Genomic DNA, 19,513 nt, shown 5'->3' with positions numbered 1-19,513 from the left:
TTATTCGAAACGTCTCGTTGTCGAATCAGAAAAAAATCCACATCGGAATGTCAGAAAAAATTTTTCGTCAGCTCGATGCCGATGCTGGAAGTACAGCATTTTTCTTTCTTCTTGAAAATTCATCGTTGTGGATACGTCGTTTTCTGCGTGCTCTACAATGGCATCTGGGGTTCGTATTCTTTAAGTAAAATAGATTTAAATAGCGTTAATTAGTGAACAGTTTCATAATGTATCATTGTTACTTCTTCCCTTACAGACATTATATGCAATTCCCGGCAATTTCCGCACCGACAAAGTGCTCATCGCCTCACAGTATTCCGGTGCCCACGTGAAAACATCTCCGGACTTTGTTTTCGGAGAAACTAACAAAAGTGAGGAATTCTTGAAGAAGTTCCCTCTCGGAAAAGTAAGTTAGGCCCGAGTTTATTCGTATTTCATTCATTCGAAACTCTGTTTTATCGTGTAAAATCGTCTCCAACGGTGATGACGTTTCTTGCCTATAGTATTACGTATTCATGTATCGATGATGATGACATAATGAACCGGAGTAAATGATGCTGGTTTCTGTGTTTCAAGACGGGACTGAGATACATGATTAACGTTATGATATGTCAATTTGGTTCGATTCTAATTTGTGTTTTCTTGCTGTAGGTACCAGCTTTCGAAACAAACGATGGCAAATATTTAGTTGAAAGTAACGCTATTGCCTATTATCGTAAGTATTTCCATCTTATATGATATTCTATTCTGTCGAAATAGATTCTAATTAGCTCTGTATTTCAGTGGCCACTCAACAATTACGTGGCACCGATGTCGTGCAACAAGCTCAAGTCGTCCAGTGGTTAGATTTCGCTGACGGTGCTATCTTGCCGGCTTCATCGAGATGGGTGTTTCCTTTATTAGGTATATTCCCGTTCAACAAACAGGTGATTATGCGAAACACCTCGTGTTTCTTTTCACAAACACTCCGATTTCTAATATTTCGTTGTTTCAATGTGCAGACTGTCGAAAGCGCGAAAACAGATGTAAAATCAGCGTTGCAATTTTTAGATGAATATTTATTAACTCGTACGTACTTAGTTGGAGAACGTATTACTTTGGCAGATATCGCCGTTGCTACATCTTTATTCCAGTTATACACTCACGTACTTGATCCTAGTTTTAGGTAATTTTTTATTAATTTCTCTATCTGGAAGTTGTAATTCTCTTTACATTGTGTTCACATTTCGTTTTTTTTATCCTTCAGAAAACCATATATAAACGTGAACAGATGGTTTGTTACTTTCATCAACCAACCCGAAGTAAAAACAGTCATCGGTGAATTTAAATTGTGCGAAAAACAAACCGAATACGATGCTAAAAAGATCGCCGATCAGAAAGCTAAATCTGCTCCTAAGGACAAAAAGGAGAAAAAACCAGCACCTAAGAAAGAAGCTACTCCTAAACCAACTGCTCCTCCTGCCGAAGAACTAGACCCTGCTGAAGAGGCTTTGGCAGCCGAACCTAAATCTAAGGATCCATTCGATTCTCTCCCTAAAGGGTAAGGGTAAATGTTTGCCATTATTACTGAAATCTTCGAATCCTTTCGACTAATTTCTTCTTTTACGATAGAACTTTCAATATGGATGATTTCAAGAGATGTTACTCCAACGAAAGTGAAGACGTTTCTGTTCCTTACTTCTGGGAGAAATTCGACAAAGAGAATTATTCAATTTGGTTTGGCGAGTATAAATACAATCACGAACTCACCAAGGTTTTCATGAGTTGTAATTTGATAACCGGTACGTAAATGTGAATCACTCGATTAATCATCGCAATACTGTGAAATTGATTGAGGTGTTTTTTTCTAGGTATGTTTCAAAGGTTAGATAAGATGAGAAAGCAAGCTTTCGCCTCAGTTTGTTTATTCGGTGAAGATAATAACAGTACTATTTCCGGTGTTTGGGTCTGGAGAGGTCAAGATTTAGCTTTTGAGGTAATTTTTACATCTTTTCTTATCCTGCTGCCTGATTAACCTCGTTCAAAGGCTGATATGACTGCTTCGTAGTTTTCATTAGCAACAAATCGAGGGATATGAATTCATTTGTGTCGTTAGTATATTCATAATATCGTTGTGAATATTCTGTGTAAACAATGGTACATGACTTCTGTTTTTACTACGAATTCCCTCCCAGAGGTGAATGTCATGTCGATCGTGATATTACACAAGAGAAGAGGGATATAGCATCACTGTTATTACCGATGTTCACTCGTTTGATAGAGTAAACATCACTAGGTAGCAGGACATTTTAAATCTCGTCTTAAAATTTGAATGAGTGTATTTTTACACGTTACTATAACTTATTTTATTTCTGCAGCTGAGTTCTGATTGGAAGACCGATTACGATACGTATGAATGGACCAAGTTGAACCCCGATGATGCAAAAACCAAACAGTTGGTCGAAGATTACTTCTCGTGGAAGGGAACTGACAAAGATGGACGTAAATTCAACCAAGGAAAAATCTTCAAATAAATTTCGTGTTTTCATTTACGAGTTGCGAGATTATCCATCCAAGATCGATTATGCATTTTAATTTGTTTTTAATTCAATTCCTCCATAGTACTCCTTTGTGAAGGTTAAACCTCTTATAGATGTTTCTTTTTTGAAAAAAAAAAATAATCATAATAAATCGTTCTGATTTTACTAACAAAAGATTTCTTTATTGAAATACTGAACAACAAAAATAACACGAGAAACACGTATTTAGCTTGATGGTTGGCTTTCTAAGATTTTATACGCAGCACCGAGGGCCCAGCTTATTTCATGTCCATCGACAGTATTTGTGAGCTAGACAAAAGAACCAGAAAATCATTCAAAAAGGAGAGTTGATTGAGCGGTAATATCTAATGAAATAGTACGTTGACTTACCGTAACTGGAGTATCGGGTGAGAAGCCGAAGCCATATTGGAACAAAGACCACATGAACGTCAGATCTAGGCACATGAATGGTGGTTGAGTTGTCTCGGAGGATTGACAATCTACGAAAAATATCGAATAATTAGACAAGTTAGTCGATGACGAGAGTGTAAATATTGATTTAATTACATTTATCAGCTGCGATTTGGAAATCCTTCACTGTAACTGTTCCGCCAGCTTCGGAATCTACTATGCCAGCTTCAGCAGCTCGATCGAAAAAATACGAAAATGCGCTGATATTCAACTCGAATATTTCCGGTGGCTTATCCACGTTTTCTTCTTCGATAATGCTTTGGATGATTTTTTTACATTTCTCGATTCTCTTTTGTATAGGTTGTTTGGTAATTCCGCTAAGGAGAAAGAAATTTTTAGAGGTGAAGTAATCGTATGACTTTGACTATGCTGAGTGAGCTGAAGAGAACGTTAAACTCACCTAACACTATAAGTATTCCCGCCATGGGACCATTTTTTCCCTTCAGTTTGCGGGTTTACACAGGAACTAATTAGGTTTGTGGCATTTTCAGCGTTTTCGTTCAAAAACACTCGCATTCTCGCACTCATTAAACCTAATCCCAGGTAACTGACGTAGAAATAAAAGAATTACATTAAAATACATGAAAAATCTCGACAGAACTAGACTGACTTTTGAGCACATACCTATAAGAATATGTTTCAACCGGTTTATGAAGTATGGAAACTTTATAAAGATGACCAGGAGCTTCTTTCAAGATACGATCAATCTTACGAGGAATAAATGTTAACTGGACAGAGCCACCACCCAAATCTAAAGTTGCGATCGTATGCGACGTGTCGCTTTTCAAACTATCTGAAATTAGAAACTCGTAATTAATATTGACCGAAGATGCTGGTAATTGAAGAATTCATCGATAATCCTACCTAAGTAGAAATTAACGGTGAACCATAAAAATAATCCTTCGTCTTTTCCATCCATAATGGAGACAGAATGTTCATCTGAAAGGAACGGACTATCATCTACTACTTTCTTCACCTATAATAATACATATTTTCATTATTATACGTACCATGAAATGAGAAAATTCAAAAGAAATAAAGTTAGTTACCTCTTTAAGTATGTTTTGAGCTTTCTCACTAGGTAATAAACGTAATCCTGCGGTGGCTCGAAGAGCGAAAGGAGTACTGCTCCAAGATTTTTGTGGAATGAAATCTTTGGCATGTTGTAAAAGATCAACAATCGTTTGGGCTCCCTGAAGAACAATCGTGTAAAATTAATGAATACTTGAAAAGCTAACCTAATCCGAGTATAGGTACTCACTGCCTTTGGATTGTCAGCATAACTCGATAAACCTGGTTTGATTTGAATGAATATATCGCTTTCAAGTTTTAAGCTTCCATCTACGAGGAGACCAATATATAAATAGAGTAATCTAATAAGATATTCAACCGAGCAATCCTCAATGCTTACCTATTCGTGATCTATAAAATGAAAAGGCTAAAATTCGAGATCCAGTACTACCGGCATCAATTATCACAGCATATTCGTTAGAATGGATACCAAGACCGTATCCGATGTAATCAATAGTTCTCACTTTGTAAGACGTGAAGTACCATTGATACGCTGTATAAAATTAATACCAGAATTAGATTAGCATGAAATTGTTAGAAAATATAAATTAGGTGATGATAACAAGGCAGACTTACCTAAAGTACAAGAAATACCGAAAAACAATAAGTATAAGAAATAAAATTTATAAGACGAACGGTTGTGAAGTGGTTTAACGTGTTTACGACGTCCCATTTTCTCCTCTTCTTCATTGCTATTTTTTGATTTTTTCTACGATTGAAAAAAAACCATAAGGAAATCAATTAACAAGTGCAGAAGTTGAGAAATACATCGATCAAGTATTCTTCTTTCATATTGGTAATGATCGTATTAATATAATTAGGATCTAGTAGTTTATTTCTAGAATTAAGACAGCAACGAGTACTTACTTCATTAATTAGCTAAGCTAACATGATTTATAAACTACCTAGTCGAAGTAAAAATTTAATCAACTCAGAAGAGTGAAGAGAGGTGTTTTTTTTCAAAGTCCTTATCAGTAAATAACTGATAAGAAAACTCGAAAGGGGATTGCATTCAATTGCATTTCTGCAACTGGATTTTTAAAAGTTCGAAAGTTTGTGCTTAATTTGCTACAAGTGGTATAAAAATGAGTCGAAGCTGAAGCTAGTTTAATTCACGAAGCTAATTAATTCAAACATCGAAATTTTACTCAACTTGGGGTACGTATGAAGGCAAAATGTGGTTTTGATAGAAGATTGCTTTTCACTCTAATCGTATGTCTTTTTGGTAATTTTCAAGGAAAATAAATCATCTACGAAAAAATAACGAAGCTTTTAGTCGCTGAAATGGAATAGTATCATAACCGAAGCCTATTTGAAATTTCAAAAAATTCGCCCAACCCAATTCCGTCTTAAAAATAAATATCAACCATGCCTGTACTACGCTAATTTAATGAAATCACGATGTTACGTAACGATTAGAAAAAAAATATTGAATGAACGTTTCATTAATTTACACCTAATCGCGCAATTGATTAATTGGTGTGCAATTTTTATAAATACCTGGTGCCTTAGATGCGGTTCGTTAGCCATTTGGAAAATATTTTCGTTAAATTTGAAATTAGAGCTGAAAAGGATAACGATATTTAATAATTTATTACGAACATCTTAGTTGGTCGTACAATTCTCTTCTAATCACAGGTAGTAAATGATTAGCAAACAAGAAGTGTTTGGTAAACTGATAATAAAATGTCCTTCATTTTCGTCCATCAACGTAATAATTTATTATACAGCGAAGCTAGTACGAATTATTATTATTTTTTTTTTTACCAAGTTTATATTCTAATGTTCTAATAAACGTTGAAGACTATTCGTGTTTTGTGCGAGGTAATGACTACGTAAAACCGGTATAACAATTGAATGGTAAGAAAGGTGAAGTAAAAATGTTACCTGCGTTAGCTGGGATTTTTTTTATTTATAGATTTCGTCGATCGGACACCAAAAAATTCCAATCACGAATCGATTTTTCGTTAAAAAATTTGACGACTGAATTGGCAAATTAGCAGATTTTAAATTTTCACTGTTCACACGAACTATGTACTTACATATTTCAGTTCAATATTAATCAATGCATGAATAATTATTCTTCTTGTACTACTGCTTGTATAAAACTTATCAAATATTGTGTCATCGTTATCTTTTTTTTAAAAAAGAAAAGAATATTTATACTGAATGAGATAAGCTGAATGTTGCTTTTCATAATATACTTACCTATTGAAATGAAGTTAAAATTTTCAAATTTTTTTCTGTTCAACAGATAGGTAGATAAATTCAGCATGGATTCGAATTACTTGAAGCAAGCAGCGATGCAAGTTTCTGCTGGAGGTTCAGCAGGTTAGAAGATGGAAGATATTTGAAAATTATTTACGTCAGATATGATTACCTGACATTTTTCTTATAGGTTTTATCGAAGTATGCATTATGCAACCCCTGGACTTGGTCAAAACTAGGTTACAATTGCAGAAAAACACAGGCCCTTCGACGCAGCTTTATAATGGTGTATTTGACTGCTTGAGGAAGATGTATGCCAGCGAAGGATTTTTATCCTTTTATAAAGGCATTATACCACCTATCATGGCTGAAACGCCTAAACGAGCTGTAAAGGTAAAAATTCCAGTGATTAAATTTTAGTAAATTTTTAATCAATTTGTGTCCTCATCATCATGAATGATTTGATTGGTAGAAAATGAAACAAGGAGAGTTCAAAAATTAAATATGATGATGCGATTGGTTGTAAATATTTTATTTATTTTACGATACAGATAGGATTTTGATTAAATACCTACTTCATTTCAATTTTAATATTTTTTCTATAATTTTCAGTTCTTGACCTTCGAACAATATAAGCAATTTTTCATGTTTGGGTCTGCGAGTCCAACACCTCTGGTAGGCCTTTTGTAAATATGCTTTCTTCACTAACAGTAATGCTACGTAAGGTGATTAGGTATGTTTTTTTACTGACCTACCCTTCATTATGATTTCACTCTTTCGATGCACTCGATGAAAGTTCAACTTTATTAGGTGTGTTCTTTTTATGCGGATTTTGGCAGATTTAGAGTCCACGAGAATCTGCTAAAAGGTAGTAGCTTTTGAAAATGACTTTTAAAGTTGGTGAATGAAATCTAAAATGTATTTTAAAACTTTTTTTAAAAAATCCTCCAAAATCCTGCCAAAATCCATGTTAAAAGAATACATCTATTCGTAACTTCGAATGCTAATTATTTTTAATCTGGCACATCATTTAATAATTTCAATAACAAAATAAATATTTTTTGAATACTTATTATATCGAGCTCATATTTTAATTTTCAATATTGATGTCTCCTGTGCAGACTTTCTCGTTAGCTGGAATGGGCGCAGGAATCACCGAATCAATTCTAGTCAACCCCTTCGAAGTGGTAAAAGTTACGCAACAATCTAATCGATCAAAAATGAGCGAAGTACCCAGTGCCTGGAAAGTGACCAAAGAAATCATTAAAAAAGACGTCAGTATAATATCAGTGTGCAATTATCGTAGCTACATGTACATACGTATTATTAATCAAGATAAATAATTATCTATTCTACGAAATCATTATCTGATATGGTTTGTTGAACTTGAAAGTTTTTTTCTTCGTTTTTAGGGTTTCGGATTCAGAGGTATTAATAAGGGTCTGTTCGCTACCATTTGTAGAAATGGATCTTTCAACTGTATATATTTCGGATTCTATCATTCAGTAAAAGGAATCATACCCGAGCAAAAAGTATTCCTACAAAAATTTAAAAAAAAAAAGAAATCGTAGGTACCTAAGCTTTTTCTAATCTGCTTATTTTTCAATTTTCAGGATCCATTGGTAGAATTTCTGCGTAGAATTGGAATTGGTTTTGTATCCGGTACGTTGGGCTCTTGTTTCAATATACCATTCGATGTAGCCAAAAGTCGAATCCAAGGTCCTCAGCCTGTACCCGGACAAATAAAATACAAAAATACTTTCGCAACTATTTCGTGCGTTTATCGCGAGGAAGGGTGAGTATCACAGGGCTCGTACTCAGTTCGTTTTTTAATCAACTCATTTTAACACTTTAATCACCTAAGTTAATACCTACTAGTTTGAGGTTTTTTTGTCAAAAAATTGCCAAAAAATTCTCGCTTTTTAACCGAAAAATTGTGAAAAAAAGAAAAAAGGTCTCGCTTTCATGAATTTGTTTTTTTTTTGCCAAATCTAATTGTCAAAAAATCCATACTGTGCTCTTTGCTAAAATTAATTTGGCGGGCATGAAATTAGGTCACTTAAAAAGTGACTTAGTCACCTGCAAAATTTTAGAAAATGATCAATATTTTTCATGAAAATCCTTCAGAATTATCACTTGAAAAAAAAATTAAAAATCAACTTCTCTACATTAAAAATGTAAGACGATGTGATTGGATAGAGCCGATATTTTCTAAACCATACAAATGTAGATCGAAAGATGAGGCAAAAATTCATCACCTGTCAAAATTTCAAAGGCTAAAGTGCCTTTTTCGATTTTTGGCGAATTTTTGAAAATCCAATTTAGGCCAAAAATGTGGAAAAAAATCAAAATTTTACCAAATTGACCAAGAAAGCTGAAATTTGAGATATACCCTATTTTCGACATGCCAAATTGATTGGAAACTGCTTCAACCCGCTTTGAGCAGTTCTGGAGCCTCCAGCAGATTTTTGAAACTCGAAATTTCCCAAAATTCCATCAAATGGAGTTGAAAAGCCGAAATTCATTCTGCAAACTAATTTCAATACGCTACGAAGTCGACTGCAAGTAGATTTCAAGTCGTTTTGGAGCCTTCAGCAAATTTTTGAAAATTGCAGGAGTCACCGGATTTTTGAAACTTGAAATTCCTACAACATTTCATCAAATGGAGTTAGCAAGCTGAAATTTACTTCGCAAACTAATTTCAATACGAGATGAAGTCGACTGCATGATAGTTTCAAATAGTTCTGAAGCTTCCAGCCACTTTTTGGAGATTTCAATTTTCCAAAAAACGCCATGCAGCCTTTCAAAAAGTCGCTGGAGGCTCTAAAACGGCTTTAAATCCACCAGCAGTCGACTTCGTAGCGCATTGAAATTAGTTTACAGAATGAATTTCGGATTTCCATCTCCATTTGATGAAATTTTGGGATATTTTGAGTTTCCAAAAGTCGCTGGAGGCTCCAAAATGACTTTAAACCCACCTGCAGTCGACTTCGTAGCGTATTGAAATTAGTTTACAGAATGAATTTCGTATTTCCAACTCCATTTGATGAAATTTTGGGATATTTCGAGTTTCAAAAAGTCGCTGGAGGCTCCAAAACGGCTTTAAACCCACCAGCAGTCGACTTCGTAGCACATTGAAATTAGTTTACAGAATGAATTTCGGATTTCCATCTCCATTTGATGAAAGTTTGGGAAATTTCAAGTTTCAAAAATCTACTGGAGGCTCCAGTAATTTTCAAAAAGTTGCTGGATGCTCCAAAACGACTTAAAAACCACCTGAAGTCGACTTCGTAGCGTATTTAAATTAGTTTGCAGAATGAATTTCGGCTTTCCAACTCCATTTCATCAAATGTTGTGGGAATTTCGAGTTTCAAAAATCTGATGGAGGCTCCAGAACTGCTCAAAATGGGTTGAAACGGTTTTCAATCGATTTGGCGTGTCGAAAATAGAGTATATGCCAAATTTCAACTTTCTTGGTTAATTTGACAAAATTTTGATTTTTTCCCCTCATTTTTGGCCTAAATTAGATTTTCAAAAATTCTCCAAAAATCAAAAAAGGCTCTTATTTTAAAAAATAATCACAATAAATAATTTTGGATTCGAACCGGCTCAAAGAATCCGAAAATTCGTTGGAGGCTCCAGAACGTGTTTCGAAACCACCATCGGGAGTTCGAAAATGAGATAAAAACCAAATTTTAGTTTTCTCGATCAATTCGGTGAAATTTTGATTTTTTCCTATTTTTTAGCTTAAATTTGAATTTTTAAAAATGCGCTAGAAATCGAAAAATGAATTCCAGCTCCTAAAATTTTAACTGGTGGTGTATTTTGAGGTCTTCTATCGACTACTCTTCTAAAAAAAATTAAATACCTACTTAGTGGATTTTCATGCCTGATTTGGCCTAAAATTGTCAAACAATAATTTACAAAAAATTTTGTTATTTTTTCAGAAAAATTGCCAAAAATTGTTGTTTTTTTGAAGAAAAGAATTCTAGAAAAAATGATACAGATTTTTACTTTTTCCCCAAAAAATTATCCAAAAGTCTCGCTTTTTGGCAAAAATTGTTTTTTGGACAGAAACTGCAAAAATTATCACTTTATTACCAAAAAGTCTTGCTTTTTTTATCAAAAAGTTCAGTTCAAAATTTTAAAATTAAAATTAAAAACCAGAACATTTAAATTTTTTTGTTTTTTTTCCTTCAATTTTTTATATAGGTACCTAGGTATTGAAACGTTTTGCTCCAGTTTAGTCATTTTTTGGTTGGTTTTTGGTTATTTTTGAGATTTTTGGTTGCTAAGTTACTTTTTATAGTTTATGTTGGAAAGAATTGAGTGCTATTCTTGAATTATCAAACTTTCCAGTTTCCTATCTACGTTATGACTCATTCATCTCAATTTATTATCTTTATCGTGATCAAATCCTAAAGAAAATATTTATGTTTCAGTTGGAAAGCTCTTTACAAAGGACTGGTACCCAAAGTGATGCGGTTAGGCCCCGGAGGTGCTATTTTATTAGTCGTCTATGAACATGTTTATGATCTGTTGAAGGAAAAGTTTCCTTAGGATAGCTTCTGAATACTCGTACTTGGACAAAATAATTTTGTCGTATATATTGCTCATTATTTTTGTTAATTATTTGAATACGAAAATTGAAACTATGCTCGATGCATTTTTTCAAATTGGTGCTGTTTCGAACAGTATCATTTTCAGGTGTTGATTAATTATTACGGTATATTTCAAGGTGTGGAATTTTAAATCGTTTTATTGTATGTGTACTTAATACTCATATTTTTAATGGTACTTAATTCTCATCCTTTTTGACAATTAAATGTTCATTTTCATTGTTTTTTTTCTTTCTTTCTTTCTTTCTTTTTTTCAAATTGATTTTACGTATAGATACCTACTTGGAATTTGAATTATTACATACATAGAAAGAGAAACAAAACGTGATGTCGTAAAATAATAAAAATGAGCCCTGTGTTCGATGAAGAGAAAAGACTTGTTGAAATGGTTTTGGGTGCCAAGCAATTATTGAAATTTACATATTGTTTTTGCAGAAGTACGAAGTGCGGAAGTATAAACAACCAAATGGCATTTCCGTTGATTATCCCGAACCCGAATACCTGTAATGAATTGAAATTTACCTATTCGTTATCATGTACTTGTAGATTAGAAGATGTATGAGGAAAATCAGTGTTATTCCCTGGGAAAATAGGAGAAAAAACTCTGGAAATGATTTCCATTCAATCAATTGAATTTCATTCACCTATCCTCAATATTTGTACGATCATTTCAAATTCAGAACACGTTCAATAGGTTAGATACTAGATAGTTAGATCGCTAGATCGTTGGCATGTGGCTGCAGCTTCCGCCACGCCGCCACTCCTCGACACATCGACTACAGCGCTCCTAACGAGGTGCTTTCAATCTACATTTTTGATCACGCTTGTGTTGTCAATTATTCGAACTTTCCAAAATAATACAAAGAAATCAAAGTCAAAGCTAAATACGAAAAAGCTCACGAAGGTGTCTCAAAATTCCTGAGTGTTTTTTATTTTGTTTTGGTTACGTGTTGATAGCATTGTGAAGACTGAAGAGGGAATTGAATGCAACTTTTCGTTTGGCGTGTTAGTGACAACAAACGTTGAAGGAATGCGAAGTATTTAGTAGTAAGTACAAGAGCATTGAAACAAGTGAATGTTTATTAGGTTAATATTTTAATAATTTTATTGTAAAGTTTCATCTTATATCGAGTAATTGTGATTTATGTCGTGTGTTTGTGCTAATGTGTTTCATACCACCGTTCGTAGTGTTATTTCATTGTGTTTGATGTATTTCTAAAACGATCCGTACACACATAGCTCTGTTCTATTCGCTACTCCGAGTAGCTCTGTGTACTCTCGTGATTTTCTCCGGAACCGATAAAAGAGTAGAGAGAGTAGGGGAAATGAGTCTTCGAAAAGAACACAAATCCAAGAACACCTTGTAAAACAACTAAATTTCAACAAAAAAAAGAAAATAAACACTCGTAAAACGGAATGTCGGAATACTGATTGTAAAAAAAAAAAATGTCGCCTTAAAAAATCTGCTCTTTTTACTCTACTCCTTCTGCACTTCCTTTTCAGCAGGTGTAGAAAAACCTGCTCTAGAGCAGCTCTTTTGACTCTACTCCTTGCGAAAAGAACGATTAGACGGATTACTCCGAGTAAAAATGTGCCAATAGAACACAGTATTGCTGCTCGAAGCAACTCGGAGTTGCTCGGAGCAGCGAATAGAACAGAGCTATAGTTGTAAATTGTAACGTATTTAGCTGTTTTGTTAGTCTTTCATGAAAAAATTATCACAATACGAACGCATGACATGTGCTTTAAACAATAGTTCTGCTTTCGTACATTGCTTATCAAAACACCGCCCATTTATGTACTATTGAATGAGGTTTTCGCATTGTGAAAACTTACTCATCGGTATGTTTATAGTAATGATGTATAGTATAGAGAAATGAAAACGTGATAATTTTTTACCAATTTCTCTCTGTCTAAACCCAATGTTACCTACGTTAAATGTATTAATTTTCATCGTCTTTGCTCATGCAGGAAGGAATGTTCAACAAGAAAAAGAAAAAACCCGTTATCTCTCCGCCGACAAATTTCGAGCACAGGGTTCACACCGGATTTGATAAAAGAGAAAATAAATTTGTCGGATTACCGTTGCAATGGGCCGGAATCGTTGGAAACAATCAGATATTACGGAGCACGAATCGCCCTTTACCAGTCGTCGATCCGTCCGAAATTACTCCTACAGAGATCCTCGATCTGAAGGTTAGTGTAATGTATTTTGATGCGATATACCCACTTTATCACACCGATGTATAACACATGTTTACATTTCTTTGTAAATCAGACTATTGTACGAGGAGAAACAAAATTCAAGAGTGCAGAGACTAATGGTATTCCGAAGACGTCAAATGTGGCTCGATCAAATTCGCTACGATCGTCGAGCCCTCCGAGATATCGACGGCCCCAATTTAACGTACCTCCGTCTTTACCGGAAGGGGAGGTTCTAGTCATGCCTCCAACAGCACATGTTCAATATCCTGCCCCTGCCCAATACCATAATAACGTCGCTGCTCGTAGAATAGAACAACATCACAACAATCAACATGTAAGTTTTGTATTTATTTTCATTTTTTCCTCAACCGAATGTGATTTTAATTCCTCCTTTTTCGACTGGATACAGATCAAGCCACCGTATAATAACAATGATTGGCAAAATCAAGATATTAAACGACAGTCCCCTCAGAGCATTCCGTCTGCAACTCCTGACCCGTCCGATCATCGTGGATCAATGCCGATGCCTTACAATACTCCGTATCATTTACATAATGGAAGTTCCCCTCAGGTACTTGAGTTATTTTCGCAACACTCGAAAATATTCCAGAGCCGATTTTACTCTCATAGTTATTCGGTTTGTGGTGTTAGGTTGCGCATATGCCTTCTCCTGATGTTCAAGCCAGTTACGCGTATGCTGGTTACCGTCCACCTCAAAGTCAAACTCAACCGGCCAACTTGGTGCCGGCTACTATGCCGAGGGCTATTCCACATTCGAATGTTCCCGAAAATATCAACATGAATAAAGTAAGCTTCACTAGCATTGATTTTATAAATAGAGTAACTTTTCGTATGCTGAAATTATGGCATATTTTTAGCAGCCGAATACGATCGAAATGTCGACACCTACTCCAGATATGAATCATAATTCGAGCAAACCTCATGGCATCAATACCAGCGGGCCTTCTGGAATCGTGAACGTTAAACAGCATCATGAACAGCAGCGTATTACCCACGAGCAGGTATGTTGGGATTTTATTTTTCTCGTGAAAATCTCGAGTTGAGTTTGCTTATCGAATTCGTGGTATTGTTTTCAGTTTCGAGCTGCTTTACAAATGGTCGTCAGCCCTGGTGATCCTCGGGAGAATTTGGACAATTTCGTCAAAATTGGCGAAGGGTCTACCGGAACTGTATGGACCGCTTGTGATAAAACAACTGGTAAAAAAATGGCCATCAAGAAAATGGATTTGCGTAAACAACAAAGAAGAGAGTTACTATTCAACGAGGTAAGATTTTTTTTCAGTATTTTCGGTAGCAATTTTTATTTTATCGACTTCGTGTGGTTTTGACTTTCGAGTTACATTGAAATTTTTTTATCAATTTATGTTCACTGATGACATTTATGAATAAGGTGCTAAAAATCTTTTTGAAATTGAATTCTAGGTGGTCATCATGAGGGACTATCATCACCCCAACATCGTTGAAATGTACGACAGCTTTTTAGTCGGGGATGAACTTTGGGTAGTGATGGAATTCTTAGAAGGCGGTGCCTTGACCGATATTGTCACCCAGGCTAGAATGGATGAAGAACAAATTGCTACCGTTTGTAAACAATGCTTGAAGGCATTATCTTATCTGCATTCGCAAGGCGTTATCCACAGAGATATCAAGAGCGATTCTATATTGTTGGCAGCTGATGGCAGGGTAAGTGACTTTTGATCTTAATAAGAGACCATCATTGTTTGAATATTATTTACTGTAATACTGGTTTGTTTTATCGTACAGGTTAAACTATCAGATTTCGGATTCTGTGCCCAAGTATCGCAAGAATTACCCAAAAGGAAATCGTTGGTTGGTACGCCGTATTGGATGTCTCCCGAGGTCATTTCTAGGTTGCCTTATGGGCCAGAAGTGGATATTTGGTCTTTAGGTAAATCGAACTTCTACTTTAAAAATATACAGTATGACACAAAAGTATAGTGCTCGGTGGATTTTACTTCCGAGTGAAGAGCTAGCGAGATGAATGAATCGGCGTTGAGTAGGGAAAAATAAGTGCTTTCAGAAGCTACCTTGAAAATTTCAGGCCCAAGCACAGGGTGCCCACAAATTGAAAAACCGGTTTGGTCAAAAAATTCAAACTGGTTTTTATTGGGGCAATGTATTCTACACCATAAGACGACAAAAATTTGATATGAATTTTTTGAAACCGGTTCATTGATTTGCAACCAGTTATCAAAAATTATCTAAAAATTGTAGATAGAGAAAAGAGCTTCAAACAAAAGTTGTAGAACGTGAAAAATTACATAATTCTGTCTAATCACATTTTGAAACCGGTTCATTGATTAGCAACCAGTTATCAAAAATTATCTAAAAATTGTAGATAGAGAAAAGAGCTTGAAAGAAAAGTTGTAGAACGTGAAAAATTACATAATTCTGTCCAATCACGTTTTGAAACCGGTTCATTAATTTCACATTTAACAACCAGTTTTTGAGAATCACCTAAAAATTAAAAATGGAGAAAAAAGCTTGAAACTAAAGTTGTAGATTGTGAAAAATTGAACCATTTTTTCTAATCGGCTTCTGAAACCGGTTCATTAATTAGCAACCAGTCATCAAAAATAATTAAAAAATTGGAGATTGAGAAAAAAGCTTGAAACAAAAGTTGTAGAACGTGAAAAATTACATAATTCTGTCTAATCACATTTTGAAACCGGTTCTTTAATTTCACATTTAACAACCAGTTTTTGACAATCGCCTAAAAATTGGAAATAGACAAAAAAGCTTGAAACAAAAGTTGTAGAGCGTGAAAAATTGAATCATTTTATGCTGATTGGATTTCAAAACCGGTTCATTAATTAGCAACCAGTTATCAAAAATTACTCAAAAATTGGAGATAGAGAAAAAAGCTTGACTGCTTGAAACAAAAGTTGTAGAGTGAGAAAAATTAAACTATATTTTCACTGATCAAAGCTTTTTTCTCTATTTCCAATTTTTAGGTGATTGTCAAAAACTGGTTGCTAAATGCGAACCATTGAACCGGTTTCAAAATGTGATTGAACAAAATTGTGTAATTTATCACGCCTTACAACTTCTGTTTCAAGCTTTTTTCTCTATATCTACAAACTTTGGGTATTTTTTGTCAACTGGTTGCGAATTGATGAACCGGTTTCAAAAAATTCATACCACGTTTTGGTCGCCTTGGTGTGTAGAATACATTGCGCCAATAAAAACCAGTTTGAATTTTTTGACCAAACCAGTTTTTCAATTTGTGGACACCCTGTGCATGGGCCTGAAATTTTCAATGTCGCTTTTGAAAGTCCTTATATTTTTTCCCTACTCAACGCTGCTTCATTCATCTCGCTAGTTCTTTCCACTTGGAAATAAATTCCAATGGGCACTACTTTTGTGTCATACAAAGAAAATTCAGGAGGATTTTGACTGAATTCAGTGGAGATCTTCATTTTTAGTTGAAAGTGGCCCAGAAAATTTTATATTTGTAGCACCATTGGTGCCTTGGAGGGACGATACGGATCTTCAAAGGGAGGATGTTATTTTTGTCGCTCTAGCCCTTACCCAATGGCCCAATCCTCAAAAATAGAATTTTGAGATTCTGGTGGGATTTTCAGGGGTTTACTGAACGGTTGAAAATTTGCAAATCGTTTATTTTTGGCTGGATTCGTGTTTTAAAACTTGTTTTTTCTCAAATAAACTTAATCCATCTGAAATTGGCAAAATATTTTGGAACGCTGCCAATTTTTTGTCCAAGGTCATTATTGCCAATTGTTTTGGATTATTTATAACAAAAAAAATTAGCAACAATATGTTCCAAAAATTTCCTTAATTTTAGAAATGATATCTTCCGATTTTTTAGCTTAATTAATGTCAAAATATTGAGCAAAAAATCTTTTTAAAACATGAATTTAGCCAAAAATGAGTCATTTGCCAATTTTCACCCGTTCAGCAGAGCCCTAGAGTGGTCTTGGATTTTTATGGCAATGGCAATGGCAATCGCATAGGTCGACGCAAAATCTCAAATACTATGTTTTGAAATTGGGCCATTTTTTCCAAGACAGATCTTCCCTCCATTGGTACCTCCGAAGCTAAAAAATTTCCGAGTAACTTTCAACCCGAAATGAAAATCTTCACTGAACTTGGTTGAAATCCTCTGACATTTATTTTCGCGATCCACTTAAATAAATATTACGTGATACAAAAATGCACCTTTATTAATTTTTGTATTCTGAAAATAGGTATAATGGTTATCGAGATGGTCGACGGAGAACCACCATTCTTTAACGAGCCACCTTTACAAGCGATGAGACGTATTAGAGATATGCTTCCGCCCAAATTAAAGAATTCAAATAAGGTAAATTTTGTTTTTACAAACATTGCCCAAATCGCATCGTTCATCAGATCACTAAAAATGCTCAATTTTTATTGCCAGGTTTCACCCAAACTACAAGGATTTTTGGAACGACTTCTGGTTCGAGATCCAGCTCAAAGAGCCACCGCTAAAGAACTCTTGGACCATCCATTCTTGAGACAGTCAGGTCCACCGTCATCTTTAGTACCTCTAATGCGTAATTCCAGGCACAGCAATTGCTAGCATCGCAATTCTTGTACGATTGGCTGCTACTATATAACTTAAATTAACTTATTGTTGTTTTTTTTTCGTAGATCCGGCATCTCGTTAAAATTGATTTTTTTATTATCTATATTAGATACATAATAATTTTAATGTAATTTCAAACAAGGTATCCATTCCGGCCATTTAAATAAGCACGGTAGTTACGTTGCCATGGTACGCACGTAACCAACTGTACCTACTTCCTTTAAATATGATACTTTATATTGTGTTGTTCGTGTTGTTAGTAAAAATGTTACGATGTGATGAAATTATGTTGGTATATATCGTATTCGTTTATTAAAAATATCGACTGGGCTCGTGACAGCGATAAATGTTATTGCGCACTTTGGTTAATTAAATCTACATATTACGGATAATTTTTTTTCCATATGGTACAATTTTTTTACTATCGAGCTTAAAATTACTAGTAGACTGCGTTTACTTTACATACATATCATGACATTGTTTTTTAATTTTTTTTTTTTTATAACGCTGGCACGTCAAAGTTATATACGATTTTGTTGAACAAGTTTGTACTGTTTTTTTTTTTGTTGTGTTGTGTTTTTAGCACTTTTGTCGAATCAAATTTTATAATACAATTCGTAGAAAGAAGAAATGATTAAGAAAAAGCAATCAGTATTTTTTAAACATTCCGTATATTTGTAAGAGTTTTTATTTTATTAAGTTCGGACGTTTTGTTTCTTCTTTCGTATAAACCTATCTTCGTTTTTGAAAAACCAGTTTAGAGTGTAGATAACATAATTGAGTATAACCAAGACCAAGGTACGTTCTTGTACGAGTTTTTTTAAATTACGGCAGTGCTTTACTTATTTTATAACCTTACGATGTATCGTGTATTCCCCCACCTGTCTGTATTCTTGATTTTTCGTACTCTTGATGAATGTATTATAAATATATAAAGGTGAACTTAGAGCTTTACTTCGAGCTTAATTATTTTATACTCGTTAGTTCATTTTTATTACATGATTGTTGTATTTATTGTAGTAACATTTATACTGTTTATTTATTGTTTATATTTTTAAAATAAATCGCTTATTTTAGGAGTAATATTTTATTCGTTGGGAGTATTTTATTTTCATTTTACATGGATTTTTTATCGGATGTGTGGATTAAAATGAACAGCACGTTCCTTTTCATTGTACTAGAATAAGTAGGTAGTGAATTCGAAGCGCAACATTGATTCGTTGTCAAATGGAAATTATACGTTGAGAAAGTTGGTCGTTATTGTGAAGTGTGTATAATAATTTGCTGGTCAACGCGATTAGTAGATAAGTAATTTAAAACGTACGGTAGGCCTCGTCCAAAAAGGGAAATTCCGAACGACAGAAGATCAAATAATAATTGGCATTAAATTGTGCCCTGTGTGTCGTGATTACAGGTCATTCGTTACGCTTACATTAACCAACGTCGTCGTCGTTCTTATTTACTTATGTACGCATTTTGCACGGCGAAATGATGGATTTTCGATAATTTATTCGTGTAAACAGTTGAAGAGTTGGAACGATGAAGATAACATCCGTGATTAATTTTCAACAAAGGAAAGAGGAAACCAGCGTATGCCAAACGTCTATCATAACGATATATTTTTCCTTCGTTTAAATATAAGAATTTTAATTTTTCGTTCCCTGTACCAGCTCCAGCATATGTACGTCACTTATGATGTTATGTAAGCGAAGTAATTTTACATCGTTCGGTTCTCGTTATTAACTAACTGTTCATTAGTGCGAATATTGCGATGTACTGAGAGGCTGATTTAATGAGTAATGAAACAT

General features: G+C 34.5%; 4 protein-coding genes across 12 annotated transcripts; 3 read left to right on the top strand and 1 right to left on the bottom strand.

Moving 5' to 3' along the window:
* Positions 1-10: 10 nt before the first annotated feature.
* eEF1gamma (elongation factor 1-gamma) lies at positions 11-2,693 on the top strand. The gene is made up of 9 exons (XM_065349168.1): positions 11-169; positions 257-406; positions 652-715; positions 784-926; positions 1,002-1,165; positions 1,247-1,540; positions 1,612-1,781; positions 1,851-1,975; positions 2,358-2,693. The coding sequence occupies exons 1-9, from the start codon at positions 158-160 to the stop codon at positions 2,511-2,513; spliced, it is 1,278 nt and encodes a 425-aa protein (XP_065205240.1). The 5' UTR covers positions 11-157; the 3' UTR covers positions 2,514-2,693.
* Positions 2,674-6,021, bottom strand: NTPase. Its single transcript, XM_065349167.1, has 12 exons — positions 5,949-6,021; positions 5,562-5,625; positions 4,638-4,770; positions 4,402-4,554; positions 4,252-4,331; positions 4,040-4,183; positions 3,855-3,966; positions 3,615-3,783; positions 3,391-3,537; positions 3,087-3,307; positions 2,910-3,019; positions 2,674-2,828 (listed from the first exon to the last, which is right to left on the bottom strand). Exons 2-12 carry the CDS (start codon positions 5,589-5,591, stop codon positions 2,745-2,747), a joined length of 1,383 nt encoding a protein of 460 aa, XP_065205239.1. The 5' UTR covers positions 5,592-5,625; positions 5,949-6,021; the 3' UTR covers positions 2,674-2,744.
* LOC135835088 (mitochondrial 2-oxodicarboxylate carrier) lies at positions 4,719-11,112 on the top strand. Of its 4 annotated transcripts, none has more exons than XM_065349173.1 (8): positions 4,719-4,857; positions 6,316-6,392; positions 6,460-6,662; positions 6,882-6,944; positions 7,391-7,543; positions 7,682-7,801; positions 7,883-8,064; positions 10,712-11,112. In XM_065349173.1, exons 2-8 carry the CDS (start codon positions 6,335-6,337, stop codon positions 10,827-10,829), a joined length of 897 nt encoding a protein of 298 aa, XP_065205245.1. In that variant the 5' UTR covers positions 4,719-4,857; positions 6,316-6,334; the 3' UTR covers positions 10,830-11,112. The 4 variants fall into 4 exon arrangements, with proteins under 4 accessions (XP_065205245.1, XP_065205242.1, XP_065205244.1 ...); XM_065349170.1 differs by lacking the exon at positions 4,719-4,857 and adding an exon at positions 5,079-5,219; XM_065349172.1 differs by lacking the exon at positions 4,719-4,857 and adding an exon at positions 5,566-5,699.
* A 612-nt stretch (positions 11,113-11,724) lies between these two features.
* Positions 11,725-18,784, top strand: mbt (serine/threonine-protein kinase PAK mbt). 6 transcript variants are annotated; one of them, XM_065349152.1, is made up of 12 exons: positions 12,052-12,068; positions 12,589-12,730; positions 12,860-13,084; positions 13,167-13,427; positions 13,503-13,664; positions 13,745-13,900; positions 13,972-14,115; positions 14,191-14,379; positions 14,537-14,797; positions 14,879-15,023; positions 17,344-17,459; positions 17,538-18,784. In XM_065349152.1, exons 3-12 carry the CDS (start codon positions 12,866-12,868, stop codon positions 17,697-17,699), a joined length of 1,815 nt encoding a protein of 604 aa, XP_065205224.1. In that variant the 5' UTR covers positions 12,052-12,068; positions 12,589-12,730; positions 12,860-12,865; the 3' UTR covers positions 17,700-18,784. The 6 variants fall into 6 exon arrangements, with proteins under 6 accessions (XP_065205225.1, XP_065205222.1, XP_065205221.1 ...); XM_065349153.1 differs by lacking the exons at positions 12,052-12,068; positions 12,589-12,730 and adding an exon at positions 11,725-11,974; XM_065349150.1 differs by lacking the exons at positions 12,052-12,068; positions 12,589-12,730 and adding an exon at positions 11,726-11,935.
* Positions 18,785-19,513: the final 729 nt, after the last annotated feature.

The sequence above is a fragment of the Planococcus citri genome, chromosome 2, assembly GCF_950023065.1.
Source record: "Planococcus citri chromosome 2, ihPlaCitr1.1, whole genome shotgun sequence".
Taxonomy (NCBI): Eukaryota; Metazoa; Arthropoda; class Insecta; order Hemiptera; family Pseudococcidae; genus Planococcus; species Planococcus citri.
The sequence above is the reverse complement of the archived record's forward strand: the minus strand, read 5'-3'. Positions and strand labels throughout refer to the sequence as shown.